This window comes from Eschscholzia californica, unplaced genomic scaffold (assembly GCF_041429995.1).
Source record: "Eschscholzia californica isolate CP2 unplaced genomic scaffold, dmEscCali1.0.p SCAF_4, whole genome shotgun sequence".
NCBI classification, from domain to species: domain Eukaryota; kingdom Viridiplantae; phylum Streptophyta; class Magnoliopsida; order Ranunculales; family Papaveraceae; genus Eschscholzia; species Eschscholzia californica.
The window spans coordinates 13,300,223-13,315,520 of NW_028238461.1; the positions used below are offsets into that span (position 1 = coordinate 13,300,223).

At 36.5% G+C, this 15,298-nt stretch overlaps 1 protein-coding gene across 1 annotated transcript; it reads left to right on the forward strand.

The window, feature by feature from the left end:
* The first annotated feature begins 2,210 nt into the window (after window positions 1-2,210).
* On the forward strand, window positions 2,211-4,882 carry LOC147542880 (uncharacterized). The gene is made up of 4 exons (XM_086636966.1): window positions 2,211-2,886; window positions 3,039-3,165; window positions 3,705-4,638; window positions 4,844-4,882. The coding sequence occupies exons 1-3, from the start codon at window positions 2,285-2,287 to the stop codon at window positions 4,341-4,343; spliced, it is 1,368 nt and encodes a 455-aa protein (XP_086493092.1). The 5' UTR covers window positions 2,211-2,284; the 3' UTR covers window positions 4,344-4,638; window positions 4,844-4,882.
* Window positions 4,883-15,298: the final 10,416 nt, after the last annotated feature.

Below are 15,298 nucleotides of genomic sequence, written 5' to 3' on the forward strand. Positions count from 1 at the left end.
TTTTCTTAAAAACTCTCTCCAATGCAACACTCTATTTGGATCTCCAATGCAACAAAAAAATTGAGGATCTCTATTTTCGCCACCGACGAGTGAGAATCTCAATTGGAACTTGACAAATAAGATGAATTGAGATTTTTTGGAGTTTTGCATTGGAGATGCTCTAAGTTTAAAAAAATAAACATCATTAATTGTTCCTTATTTTAGGTAATATTTTATAACCGAAAAAATAAATTGACAACGAATATTAAAGATAGTTTTGGGTAATAACATTTTAGGGAAGTTTGATAGGGCCCTCTCATTTTTGTTAAAAGGCTTCCCCATGAATTCATTGACTTGGTAAATAGTCATTGACCTTGTTTGGTTAAAGGGCCCTCCATGCAATGGTTTAAAAAAACTCACTTTAAGGGTGTATATCACCCACATTAGCAATCTACATATCTCAACCCTAAATCTCTCCAAAACTCAAATCCTTAAACATTCCTCTTCTTCCACTTCGGTGATAACCAAATTTTCAAAAAACAAAACTAGGGTTTGAGGAAGATGAAAGATGAAGAGATAAAGATGAAAAGAGAGAGAGAAAAACCGAGAGAGAATAAGGGATAGATGAAGATGAAAATGGCGGTAATATTAGAGGTGATAGATTTCCTCAAGGTATTTTTCACGTTTTATATAGACATTGGGAAGTACAGTATCAACTGCAAAATGTGCCTTTCTTTAAGCAAAATTGACTGAGTTAATTCTTATTTGGCCCCTACTTTGTGACCAGCTTCCTTTATGGTCCCCTGTTTTCTGTAAATTCAAATATGACCCCTTTTGTTAACACCGTCCGTTAATTTTAGTAGTTAACTATTTTGTTTTCATTATTGCCCTTGTTATAAAAGAGATTTTGGAAGTTCAAATTCGACCCCCTTATAAATATGGATTGATCCCAAATTTTTTTTACTTATTTAGAAAAAATTAGGGAGCCAAAGTAGAATTTGTTTTAAGAATATTAAAGACACTTCTCTCACCTCCATCTCATCACCTATCTGTCCCACATCATCACTCACCTGCCACCTCATCATCTTCTCTGGCGATGGTCGCTGGTCGGCAAAAATTCTAGTGACCATCAAAATATTTTTTTTCTTCTCTCTTCTTCTTTCTCTATCCTATTTTTTCTCTATCTCTCCCTCCTTTCTACTCTCTCTCTCTAAGCTTCGACGAAGGGGAGGACCCCTTCGCCGGAACACTGGTTTCCAGACAAAACCGGTCTGGTTTCGTCTCGACTTGTAGCCAGAGGAGACCAGATCTCGTCTGGTTTCCAGACGAAACCAGACCGGTTTCGTCTGGAAACCGGTGCTCCGGCTAAGGAGTCTTCTCCTTCGCCGGAGCTTTAGAGAGAGAGAGAGTAGAAAGGAGGGAAAGGAGAGAGAGAAAATAAAGAGGATAGAGAAAGAAGAAAGAGGAAGAAGAGAGAGAAAGAAGAAGATAGAAGGGGAAGAAGAGAGAAAGAAGAAGAGATAAGAAAAAAAAAATTGATGGTCGCCGGAATTTTTGTCGACCGGCGACCATCGCCAGAGAAAATGATGAGGTGGTAGGTGAGTGATGACGTGGGATAGATAGGTGATGAGATGGAGGTGAGAGAAGTGTCTTTCATATTTTTAAAACAAATTCTAATTTGGCCCCCTAATTTTTTCTAAACAAGTTAAATTTTTTTGGGAATCAACCCATATTTATAAGGGGGTCAAATTTGAATTTCCAAAATCTCTTTTATAACAAGGGCAATAATGAAAACAAAATAGTTAACCACTAAAGTTAACTGGCGGTGTTAACAAAAGGGAGCCATATTTGAATCTACGGAAAACAGGAGGCCATAAAGGAAGCTGGTCACAAAGTAGGGGGCCAAATAAGAATTAACTCAAATAAAGATAGTTAAAATACCACCTCACATATTTAGACCTAAAATTTCCCAAAAAGGATATTGGGCAATCATGACCACTCTCTCTTTTCCTTTGTAAAACCCTTATGAGGGAAGTTTAACGGTCACAGTTAACAATTAATATTCACCATCAGATCATAATTTTCATCAACGCCCAGAAATCACTTAATGTTGAATTACTAAATTACCCTTCTACTTTTTTTTTTCTTAGAGAAGAGTCCATCTTGACTGACCTCACCTACATTTCTACTTACTACTATATATTCCCTCTCTCTGTCTCTCATATTCCCCTGTCCCCATCTCCTTCACCCTCTCTTTCTCTCTCTCTAAACCTTCCTCTAAATCTCTCATTTCTCACTCACTCTCATGGATTATCTCATGGATTACAGAGGAAATCTGTCTTCTCAACCGACATTTTTCCATGAAAACAACTTTGAACCTCAACTTAATCAAGGGTTTTCAATGGGATCATCTTCTTCAAGAGGAGTTCTTCAAGAAATCCCAAACTTTGATAATTTTCCTCTTGTTAATGGCATGTTATACCCAAACTCAAATTTTGGGATTTCTGCAGAGCAACATGTGAATCCATTTGAATCTTACTCATCGATTGGTAATCCGATGAGGTCCAACGGAAAAACTTTTGTGGAAGGTGGTGGAAATATTAATAATGGATCATTCATGGTGGAAAATATTCAAAACAGAGGGCTTTATAATGATTTTCCTTATGTAACGCCTTCGGCGGAGATTCCGATGATGGATCAAAATCAAATCATCAATCCTTTTCCTCCTAGTTTTGAAAATCAAAACCAATATTTTCAGAATAAGATTGACTTTGTTATACCAGATAAGTACTCATGCATGGGCAACAACAACAACAACAATGGTATTATTTTCGGAGAATCGCCCGTAAATAAGAGAATCCCGTCGGTGAAACGGATCAAAGGACAATGGACATTGAAAGAAGATAGGTACTAATATTGTTTCCTCTCAAAGATTTTGATACTTTGATGCTTATATCTTTGGATCTTAATATTTACTCATAAATGAAGTTGAGATCTTATTTGTTTTAATGGATGCTTTTCCATTTCTTGTTTATTGATTTGATACCATTTTTTTGCAGTGTATTAATTCATCTAGTAGGTAAGTATGGAGAGAAAAAATGGTCACATATTGCTTCTGAATTAGGTGGCAGAATTGGGAAACAATGCAGGGAAAGATGGCATAACCATTTAAAACCCAATATTAAGGTTTTGTATCCTTCTTTCATCAAGTTCTTGATAGATCTTCTTCTTCTTGTTCTAACTCTTATTCTTGTTTAGTCTTTAAACAAGGTATACATCCATCTGACTCAACCAGTCAGACCATGGCGTAACACATGTATTTGAAGTCTATGCCTATATAGACAGATAAGGATGAAGATGCATCGTTATCAACGTCTCGTTCGTTTAAAAGCATTTCCATCCTTACCCATTCATTGAATACTATCCCATTAAAATGATATGATTCCCCCAATGCCTCGTGCCTAAAAGTTTATGGTAAATTTTTAAATGGTAGCAGTACGTGTCATTTGTTCAGTAACGTGTGTAACTGTCAAAGATGTACGTCCAAAAGTGTTAGTTGGCATAGGCATGTATCTCTATAAGAATTTTGGTCATACAAAGACCCGTTATACATAGACGCATGTGTCATGCGGGCGTTAAGTGCATCCATACATGACATATATACATTCATCATCCAATATAGGAACTTATATTTATATGTATTCCTTTAAAATATTTTCTTGCAGAAAGATAAGTGGACAGAAGATGAAGACAGGATATTAGTCCAATCACACATTAAGATTGGAAATAAATGGTCTGAAATTGCTAAACAACTACCTGGGCGAACCGAAAACTCAATTAAGAACCGTTGGAATGCTACTACACGAAGACAAACATCCCGAGGAAAATTCAGCATCACGGCACGTCCACCCCCTAGTCCTCTTCTCCGAAGCTATATAAAGTCTTTGGAGTCTAAATCTAATGGCAGGGCTAATCAGAGGAAGATGAACACAGTGGTACCGTCCAACATACCCATTGGTAATACCAATATGGAGGCACCAACTCATCAACTTGCAAACTCAAACATGGAATTTGACCCGAACAGTATTAACGATCGATTTGTCCCGAATCATAATTTTAGTGATATGTCTGAATATGGGTTGGATTCGAGGGCATATCCTGACCAAGGATATAATTTTACTAGTTCAATGTTCAATGACATTGGAGGCAGTAGTTCGTTTAATTATAATGGTCAGGGGAGTTTCGATAATCAGATGGAGATGATGATGATGATGCCTGAGGAGCTGGGTCCATCCATGGCTGTAAAGTCAGATGAATCGAGGAAGGATATCGATTTGCTTGAAATGATTCAAATGCTAGGTTGATAAACTGAAGAATGAGAAGAAAACTCAATCAAACTGATCAGAAGGTGATTATATTTCTGTGCTATGAAAGATTAGGTAGATGGGTGATGGTTTATGTTTTAAAGTGTTCTGTTTTTTTTCTTTTCTGTTTAGGGTTTGAGTGTTTAAGTGTTTTCTAGGGTTTGAATGTGTGGTTTTATGGTTGATGTAAGAAAAATAAAGTCTGTAAAAAGAGAAAGTAGAGAGAGACAAATATGTTTGTGTTTTGAAAAATGGGGTCAGATGAGTTGTCAACTTTCCTAGACTTTGTTATGTAGTCTCTGGTTTATTTGTTGAATGAAATTATTATTTTGGAATCCACTTCACATGAAATTTGTGAATGTAAAATACAAAATCTGACATGGGCAACAATTTTTTGGTGAGATGGTTGTGCCTCTGATTTACAAATTCGAAAGTTATTAGTTATTTTCAGTGGAAGTAGAATCTATTATTTATTGACTTTTTTGGACTTTGTTATGTAGTCTCTGGTTTGTTTGTTGAATGAAATGATTATTTTGGAATTCCCTTCGCATGAAATTTGTGAATGCAAAATACAAAATCTGACATAGGCAACCATTTTTGGTCAGATGGTTGTGCGTCTCATCTACAACTTCGAAGGTTATTAGTTCGATTTTCAGTGAAGTGGAATCCATCATTTAATGGCTTTCTTGCACTTTGTTACATAGTTTCCAGTTTGTTTGTTGAATGAAATGATTATTTTGGAATCCCCCTTCACATAAAATTTGTGAATGTAAAATACAAAATCTGACATGGACAACAATTTTTTAGTTAGATGATTGTGCGTCTCATTTACAAATTTGAAGGTTATTAAATCGATTTTCAGTGGAGGTGAAACCTACGTTTATTGACTTATATGAAGAAGTATAAATAAAGTACAAGTATGAATGTGTTTTTATGCCATAAGATAGTGTTAATGATTTTCTTATGGTCTTTAGAACTAAGGGTAATTGAATACCGCGAAAACCGAACCAACAAGAAAACCAAAACCTAAAAAATCGTAGTTTAGAATAGTCAGGTCTTTTTTTATTGAAAGAGTATTTAAGTACGATTCCGTCTTTTTTCTTGACAAACACGTGGACCCGGAACAAAACTTGAGTAATAATATATAATTAGGTAGTGGGACTGAGCTCTTATGAGTTTGCAGAAAAGAAATATATATATATATATATATATATATATTAAAGAATTTGAAGTTCCTTTTTTTTTTTTTTTGTTGAAGGGTAATACATTAATATAAAGAGAGTTTTACAACAAACTACGAAGAAAATTAAAATTACAGTATATTAAGTAGTAAAACAAAATAACAGAATTAAAGAAGTGCACAAAATATCTTCGATTTGTCGAACTGTCTTCCTTCTGTAGCTTGTTAAGCTGGCAGCTCTTCTTTAGTATGATATGATATTTGTTCTTGAGCTTTCGTCTGCATGATTTAAAGATAAAACTTTTTCCTAACTTCCTGTAACACTTGAGATGGATTAAGCATACATCTAAAATTTCTTGAAGAAATAGAGATGTTTGCAAAATGGAATCAAACAATGATTCCTGGGTATCCCGCCAGTATTCTCCATATAAAGAGACCATATCTATTCAAATTCTACAAAGTAGAAACCTGTCAGATACCTGGAAATGGGGATCGCCGTCATAGCCCGAGTATAAATACCCCGCTACTTCGACAAATGCACGCAATAAAATTGCGATTAAGGGTGGAAGTGAACATGTTACGGATGTTGGTTTAAGAGTTAAATCTATATGAAAATCAACGACAAAAGTTATTAACAAAAAGTGAGCTGGAAGATAAGCGATATAAGCTGCATGACTTAAATAGAGAATTATATTCAAAATGTGGTGTCGACCAGGGTCGAAAGGAAAGTTGAGATGTATTCTATTTGTCATTCGGCTGATCCAGAGGCCAAAGTGGCCAGCAACTGTTCGATTAGTGATTCTAGAGTGATTGCTGTTAATGATTGATGAAACCAAATTGGAAACCCGATCAAAACGATCGCAAGTAGATTGACTATGTGCTAACATATTGTAACGAAGGTTAGTATTTTGAACTAAGTATGCATAAAGGTTCAGTATGACCGGACGACCGACTAAATTGTAGTCAGATAGAAGGCAGGTGATAAAAGACCAAATTATCAGATTCATCAGTTGAATCTAAAGTGAAACTCAAATGAAAGAAAATTATAACTCATAGGGTTAGGGTTGTCATCATAGCCACAACCATGAAGATGAGGAATAATATTAGATCAGATGAAGAAAATTAACGAAGCTACCAAGAAACAAATCCTGATTAAAATGGAATTAGTAGCTAGAGATGTAAATATTGACTTCCCTAATGTTGGATAGAGATGAAAAGATTGACTTCCCTTGACGTCGTACTGCGATTGCGAGCTTGGTGGAGGTCATCCGAGTACTTCCTTAGCGATCGGTTGATGATATCGGTCGACTATGAGTAGAGAGAGTTTTGTCAACCTCTTCCAGGAGTTTTCCAGTCCAGATCGAGATTATTTGCCGCTTGGTGTTGAAAACCTTGCTTTGGTGATTGATCTTCTTCTCGGTCTATCCACTACCCCAACCGTTTATGTTGTCTAAATCTATTGATTCCCCATGAAAGTAACTCTGCCAAAATCTAAGAGTGAAGGAGCATTAGATTTTCAGTCTCTCTAATTCATGCAGGAGCTTCACCTTCGAATTTACTGCAAAGTATCTTCTTAGATCTAGGTTTTGGTAGTTTGTGTTAAGTATTTTAGGTTGAGATCAAGGATCAAGCAAGTTGAGATAGAAATTGTGGAGGGTTTGGGGCTGGATTGCCTCTTGCGGCTAGGGTTTCAGAAAGAAGAGGGAAAAAAAACGCCTTCATGATGACGTCACTCGAGAGAGTCTCTCTCCTAAAAAAACCCCAGTCTTGGTGTCAGTTAGATGTGAATTTGAAGTTCCTTGTTAACTTAAATTGATGTGGGTATTACCTAATCGTAAGGTTGGCCTTTTTCAATTAAATTGAGTTTTTCAAATTTGAAGAATCAAATTGGGAACTTACCACTAGCATTGTTCATATTTGGTTAAATGAGGTCCAGACCGAACAAAACGGATCGGAGGACTTGTTTCAAATGGGTGGTCTATTTTATTCTGTATGGACTTTTGGTGGGGTTTTTTACATATCAAAATCGGACCGTTATAATATGCACCCGTTATAATATGTACCCGTTCAATTATGTCAAAAAACCAGTCCGGGCACCCGTTATAATATGTACCCGTTCAAATATGTCAAAAAATCGGTCCACCCGGACCGGTTTCACCACTATTTAGAACCCACGGATCCTTGATAGTTGTAGTTATGAATTGGACAGAACAACCAATTTTAAAAAATTTTAAGTTTTTTTTTTTTTTTGGCCAAGGGAAACATATTCCATTAATAAGTGACAAAATCACAATGATACATGGATGATAATTCTTATTTCTCCCCTCTGAAAACTTCATGAGAGCTACATACCTTTAAATGCAAAGTGCCTCATGAAAGGAAAGAACTGGACTAGACACAGACACAATGATCCTAAAGATCGAGAATAAAAAACCCTAAAGGTCGACAAGAAGATCCTACAGATCAAGAAAGAAGAACCTAAAGGTTAGACAAAAAAACTAGAAAAAAAGTAAAATAACCACCGCCGCTGTCGTCGGAAAACCGTCATTGTCGCCGGAAAACCGTCGTCAGAAAACCGCCGTCATCACCGGAAAACTGCCGCCACAATATAAAAAATCGTCGACGCTGAATCCACTGTCACCACTTCACCACCACCATCACCATAATCACAACCATTTGCTTCATAACTCCTCGTCATCGCACCACTACTGATTCCCAGATACCACCGTCACCACCATCACTTTTTTGAATGTCTTTTTGCGTTCTTCACATTGTTAGAAAATTCCTCATTAGGTTTTCTGTTTTGTTATTGTAAACTGTCAAGAAAAATACCATATTCTAATATCTTCAGATGAGCAGACAATAAACGGCATTAAAGATGTCATGAGACAGACGCCAAAATAGATTTGCATATAACACGATGTACTCTACCTCGCCCCTGGCTGAAAAACTCGTCAAGATAGTGTCAGTATATCAGAAGAAGCATAACATTTTCCAACATGCCTTTGATTCTTTGAAATGAAAAAACAGTTGCTCTTTTCATGGCATAATAATCTCCAGATATTCTTTGATTAACTGCCATTGACAACACATTAGAGATAAGACAAATAATACCCATATAGGTTGGCTTCAAACCATCTTTATGCCGAAACCAAACCACCCGATGATAGAAATGTTGTTAATGGAGTCTTCATCTTCTTCTCTATCTACTTTAGATTTTCTTAGTATAGATCTAATAAGATAATACAAACTAAAAAAGAGGAAGATCCGGAGGAAGAAATATTCCTCCGGAAAACAACAAGATCTAAATTTCTCTCTCTGAAAAAAACAGTTATTTCTCTCTCCCAAGATATTGACAGAAAATTTACTCAACATTGAATTCTAAATATTTTTTTTAGATGAAGGAATCATGAATCCGGACTCATGATTCCATAAATTCATGAGTCCAAATAATTTTCCTTGGTTTATTTGGCAACTAGTAAGAATCCATCCTAAGATTCATGATTATTTGAGTTCTTTCCCAAACGCATCTAAAAAAATTATTATTTTTAACCGCTTACTTTTTTAAAGCATTTTTCAAAATCATTTTTTCCAGTCGATAATTGTTTTTTCACGAAAACCGTTTTTTTTAGAAACTGTGGTTTTTTGTCTGAATTTTTTTTTTTCGAACCCCTTTTTTCACGAACCGTTTTTTTCACAAAAATCGTTTCTGAAAATAATGTTTTCAGAAAAACATTATTACGATTGCCTAAAAAAAAATTATTACGATTTCTGAAAAAAAAAACGGTTTCTGTAAAAGAACGGTTTCTGGAAATAAATATGTTTTCGTGAAAAAAAACTTTTGGGAAAAAAAATGATTTTTCGTTAAAAAAATGGTTTTCGTGAAAAAACGATTTTCAAAAACAATCGAGAAAAAAATTGTTGAGGGAACGATTACCGAAAAACAGTTTTCGAGAAAAAAGATTTTTGGAAAAAATCTTTTAAAGAAATGTTTTTTTGGGTTGCAAGTATGAAATTTGAACTTAATAATCTAAAATCCTAGCAAATCTTATTCTTAGAGGGTATAGTGAGGTTTTGGTCCAGTACAAATTTTTGACTTAGGAATCCTTAGGATTTAGTGTCCATTTCGGTCAACTCTCCATTATATTTCTTTGGCTGAGTGGCGTGTGCTTCCATGGTGTCCGTTTTTCTAATTACGAAGCATGTCTAAGCAATCTTACTCACATTGGACCCAACGCCCAGATGGTTTCGCCAACCGTGGGCCAAAAAATATTGAATGGTGATGTGGGCGGGGGTTTCCGAAGAATACAAATAACCTCTAGATTTTTTTCAAATTTAGAGAGCGCCTAGAATAATTAGTGAATTACAACTCTATTGTACTGCAATTGGTGCATTCGTCATTGTTGCGTTAATGCTTTTTTGTTTGTTGGTTCTATTATCAGAAAGCTGCTCCAAAATTGATTTGGTTCCAAGATGTAAAATCCATGTTGAACTACCACTTAGCGGGGTTACTAGGACTTAGGTCTCTTTCTTGGGTGGAACACCAATTACATGTATCTTTACCGATGAACCAATTTCTAAACGTTGGAGTTGAACCAAAAGATTTCGATTCAAGAGTCTTCAGATTTTTGATAGCCAAACACACTAAGGAATCTTGATTCCCACCAAATCCCATTTTTGGTAGGAATCCTACAACCAAATGCACCATCAAATAGACAAATAGCCTTCTGCCTAAAAATTAGTTTAGGCCAATGTTCAGTTACTAAATACCCTATATGAAGAAATTTCTCACTACTGTGACATTGATGATGATGATGCCGACAAGCTGATTTTGACATTGGCCTCCACTTTTATTAAGAGTACAGCCTCGTTTTTTCAAAACTTTTGATTTGCACCCCACGTGGACGGAAAACGTTAACTTTTAGTTAAATGTCAATTATGCGAATCACACATGTGAATCAGGACAAAAATGCCCTTATGTACGATTTCGACATTGCCCCCACTTTTATATCGAAATTGAGTGCATCCCTATTTTTAAAAACTTTTGATTTGTACCCTCACGTGGACGGAAAACATTAGTTTCTAGTTTAATTTCAGTTGTGCGAATCACACACATGAATAAGGGCAAAAATACCCTTATTTATATTTTAATTTCCTTTTCACTATCTTCTCCTTTGGTTATTCTATTAATCGACATCATCAACCATAGACAACCGTTCCCTTTCATCGACTCTCACCACCCCTACTCAACCACCAACACAATCTTTATCTCCACAAGCAACCATCATCAATCTTAGAGGTTTTAGTCAGTGATCAAAGTTGTATGCATTCTTAGGTTGATTAGAGCTAATTGAGTTAGAGGTCAGCTCAAAGAAAAAATCAAAGTTGGGAGTTGATTAAGTAGATGATGATGGTGGTGGCAACAACCGAAGATCGCCATAATTTCAAGACAAGCTCATTCTGGCCCATGCTTTTTAAAAGAAATGATTCCATTTTGAGATATATGAGTTGTTGATGCTTCGGTCCGTGTTTTTGAAATGAGATGACTTCATTTTAGGATGTATATAGATACCTCTTTTCAAAAGATTTCGCAAAATTATTGTCTGGGTAGTGCTGATAATGACGGACTTGGAGATGATGAAGATTATAAGATTCATTATCAAGAAAATTAGTTCAAGCGATTTGTGAAGATTAAGATTGTGGCGATGGTTGCGTGGGTCGGAGAAGATGAAGACGATGATGATGATGGTGGCTAATGGAAGAAAAAAAAAAAGGTACTGAGATGGAATTAAAATGTAAATAAGGGAATTTTTGTTCTGATTCACATGTGTGATCCTACGGTTGACATTTAACTAGAAGTTAACGTTTCCCGTCTATGTGGGGTTGTAAATCAAAAGTTTTGAAAACGAGGTTGTAGTCCTAATATCAATATAAAAGTGGGGGTCAATGTAAAAATCTCCCAAAAAATTTCGTTCGCCCAACGTTGAGTTAGTACAGTACCCCTAGGTATATGAAGAAATTTCTCACCACCTTATTCCAATTTACTTTGTGATTTTTGAGAAACTAAACGAGAGAGATGAAGATGGGAACGACGAACTGACAAATTGATTTTTTGAGTGAATCATTAAGCGGCATTCTAGGTTTATGATGCTCATTTATCTTTAGTTTGTAGTTTGAGGGGTTCACTTTTTGGCAACCAATTATGGAGAGAGAAAGTCCACAGTGTTACTAGAAATTAGTGAAGATTTCGTGGCTTCAGATCAATATTGTTTTTGCGGTAATTTATGTGTACGAGGATTCAGGGGGGAGTCGTGTGTGAATATGACTCTAATAAACCCAATGACTGCATGGATGACTACAAACAATTGCAATCACTTTGAGAATCATTGAAGTCCTACTGCAAAATATTTGTAAATTATTTGCAAACCCATTACATGCAAAGAGTCAAGCCGTTTCAAACAACTCGCAAACAATTGCAAACACTTCGGAAATTGATGCATTCATGCTGCAAAACGTTTTGTAAATGATTTGCAAATTACTGAAAACTCTTTGCAAAAACTACAAACAGTTTGCAAACTATAGAAACAGCTCGCCAATTGTTTTCAAAGTAATTCCAGAAAGATTTGTAAACCATTGCAAATAGTTCGCAGAAAAATTAGGAATTTTTTTTTTATCGCTGAATCAAATTCAAGAGTAAGAAATTTGGGTTGGTTTCAAAAAATAAATTCCTCGTGTTGTTGTTTGAAGATTAAAAGTGTATTGCAGCGATCGTCAAAGCTTGGAGATACTTATTTTTCTTCTTCTCATATGTTGAAGAAATTGAATCCTAGGATTCTTTAGAAAAAACTAGATTATAACCAAAACAAATATAGGTCTCTTATTTGGGGAAATAAGAAAATTATCCGGAGAAAAAGGTGGAAACCCCAAAACACATTAAACAAACATACCCTTAAAGTTGCCGACAGTAAGTCGCCGACCCGAGTTAGCAGACGACGGTCGGCGGCTCTCTTGTCTCTCTCTTCTCCCTCTCTCTCTCTCTTCTCTCTCTATCTTCTCTCTCTCCCTTTCTTCTCTCTATCTTTCTTCTCGCTCTGTTCTTTCCCTTTTAACTCCGACAAAGGGGGCGAACCCCTTTGGTGAATTTCTGGTTTCCAGACGAAACCAGATCTAGTTTCGTCTGGAAACCAGGGCTCCGACGAAATGGCCCCTTTACCGGAGATATAGAGAGAAAGCACAAAGAGAGAGAGCAACGAAACAGAGAGAGAAAAGAGAAAAAGAGAAAAAGAGAGAAGACAGAGGAGAGAGAGAGAGAGAGAGAGAGAGAGAGAGAGAGAGAGAGAGAGGAGAGAGAGAGAGTTGTCGGGGATGATGAAAATGTGGTCGGGATTTGTTGTGGAGGTCACCAGAATTTATGGTGGAAGTTGTCGGTATTCATGGTAGAAGTGGGAGAGGAAGAAGTTGAAAATATAAGGGTGAGGAAACAAAAAATTTCAAAAAAAATGTTATTCCACCCAAAACTTTGTACCTTGAAAAATTTCTTTATTTTCCCAAATCACCCATCCAAATATATTTGTCTCTTTTGTCAACATCAATAAACATTCACCACCAAATAACCGTTTTTCTAGAGAGCGAAAACGGTAAAGTTCATTGTTTTCTCAGGCGAAGGGTTGTGCCCTTTCGCTGGAATCTCTATCGCTTTCCTTCTACGAGTTTGTTTTTTCGTTTCTTGCCCTAATTTAATATCTATTACCACCCCAGTAGAGTTTTTGGAATATAGCAAAGTGGTATAACTGTAGAAATGAGAAGGAAATGTTGGTATGGGAAGAAGATCAGATTCACCAAAATCGACAAATCAACATCCGACTAACCATTTTCAATTGTCATTGAGGGAGGAGGAAGTGGGTAAAGGTGGTGGTTTCTTAAGGTGATCCGTCCATTGATGAAGATGATGTTTCGTCCATTGATGATGATCGACGATTTGGTAGTTCTTCATGAATAGTGTGGCACCACAATTCGTCCATTGATGAAGATCAACGATTCTTTGTTAAACAACTATGGAAAATATAACGTTTAGGCATCTAACTATCAATCCATAGTCCACGATCCAACCGATTACAAGTGCAAGAAAGAAGAGTTTGTGATTGTTTTTACAAAATTCAGTCTGACAGACTCGCACGATCTCCATTTCTCTACTTGGTTTATAGTTACTACTTATGTTTTAGCACAATAAAATTTTATGACCTTTAGAGTCTTTTCATTCGCGATCTTGATGATCTTTTCATTTTATGACCTTTAGGGTCTTTTCATTTAATTTTTGTCTTGTTACTCCTTTCCCTTCATGAGGTACTTTACATTTGAAACTTTTGTATTGTACTTTACTTATGTAACTCTAATGTTGTACTCTGATAAGTTAAAAATCTCAACCATGTAATCTACTGGATTGATTTCTAACTTATTAATGAAATTCTGGTTTAACTAAAAAAAAATAAACATTCACCACCATCACAACCATTCCACCATCTCTATCACAACCACTCCCCCACCTATGCCACCACCTCCGCCACCACTCCACTACCTTCCCCGCAATTCCACCCTTTTGACGGCCTCGCAACTCCAACTCTGACGAAACTCCACCATAACCACTTCACCAACATCGCCACCAATCAATTGCCCCCCCCCCCCCCCCCCCCCATCGTCGTAACTTCACAACAACACTCCTTTCCATCACAACTGGTCTCTGTTGCTCCATCACTACACCTCCAACATCACCTCATTTCCATCCCAAATGGTCTCCGTCCCTACACCTCCAACATCAATGCCACCAACACTCCCTTCATTCCACCACCACCATCACTACCACAACTCCACCACCATTAACCGCCACCATAAGCGCCTCAACTCCACTACCACCAATACACGTCCGCTATTACCACTATCAACACTAAAACCATTATCAACACTATAAATAATGTTCTAATTTCTCAAAAAAAAAAAATTGAAACATCTCAAACTTTATTTTTTATGTTTATATGAAAAATTAACTTTGTGTCATTATTTGGTAGATGATCGCGTTGGGTGATCTGTGACCTCGTACGATCGTGTCAGGTGAGCAACAGCCGCTTCATCACAGCACTTACTTATGGGCTAACAGGTCACACCTTGGCCAAGTATCCTACAAAAAGACTCCTAAAAGCCAGAAGTATTGAAGGAATTGGCGCATCATGACCTCGTAAGATGTCTCACCCAAATGAAATATTTGATACTAGAAATGTTAGAAAAAGTGAATGAAAAGAGTAATAAGAAGTGAAAGGGACAGAAAAACTTCCTAACCAGAAAGCAAAGTTTCCACTGATGGTATACTTAGTGTAAGCGAGCTCTAAGATCACATCTTTAGAATAAAATCTAGTTACCTTTGGGAACGCACTAAAACAGGCCTATAGGGGTTGGAGCAAGCATAGAGCTGCGTTCCTGGCCCTCGTAAGTTCCTAACCACGGGTCCAATCTATGGACTAATGTATTCAATTTTTGTGATAGCCTCAAACAGTTCGATTGGAATCATCTTTTTTATTTTGTTTCTTCGGGTATGTCAACATTACATATATTATTAGCCAACAACAAACGACACTATTTTGATTTATTTTGTTGCACATGTCAAGGAGGTAATAATTCAACACAAGAACCTTGGGATCAATACCCAGACATAGATCATGCGTACTAGGGCACAAAAAGAGAACCTCCCAAACCAAATAAAACAAGCTACTGAGAACACGGCGAG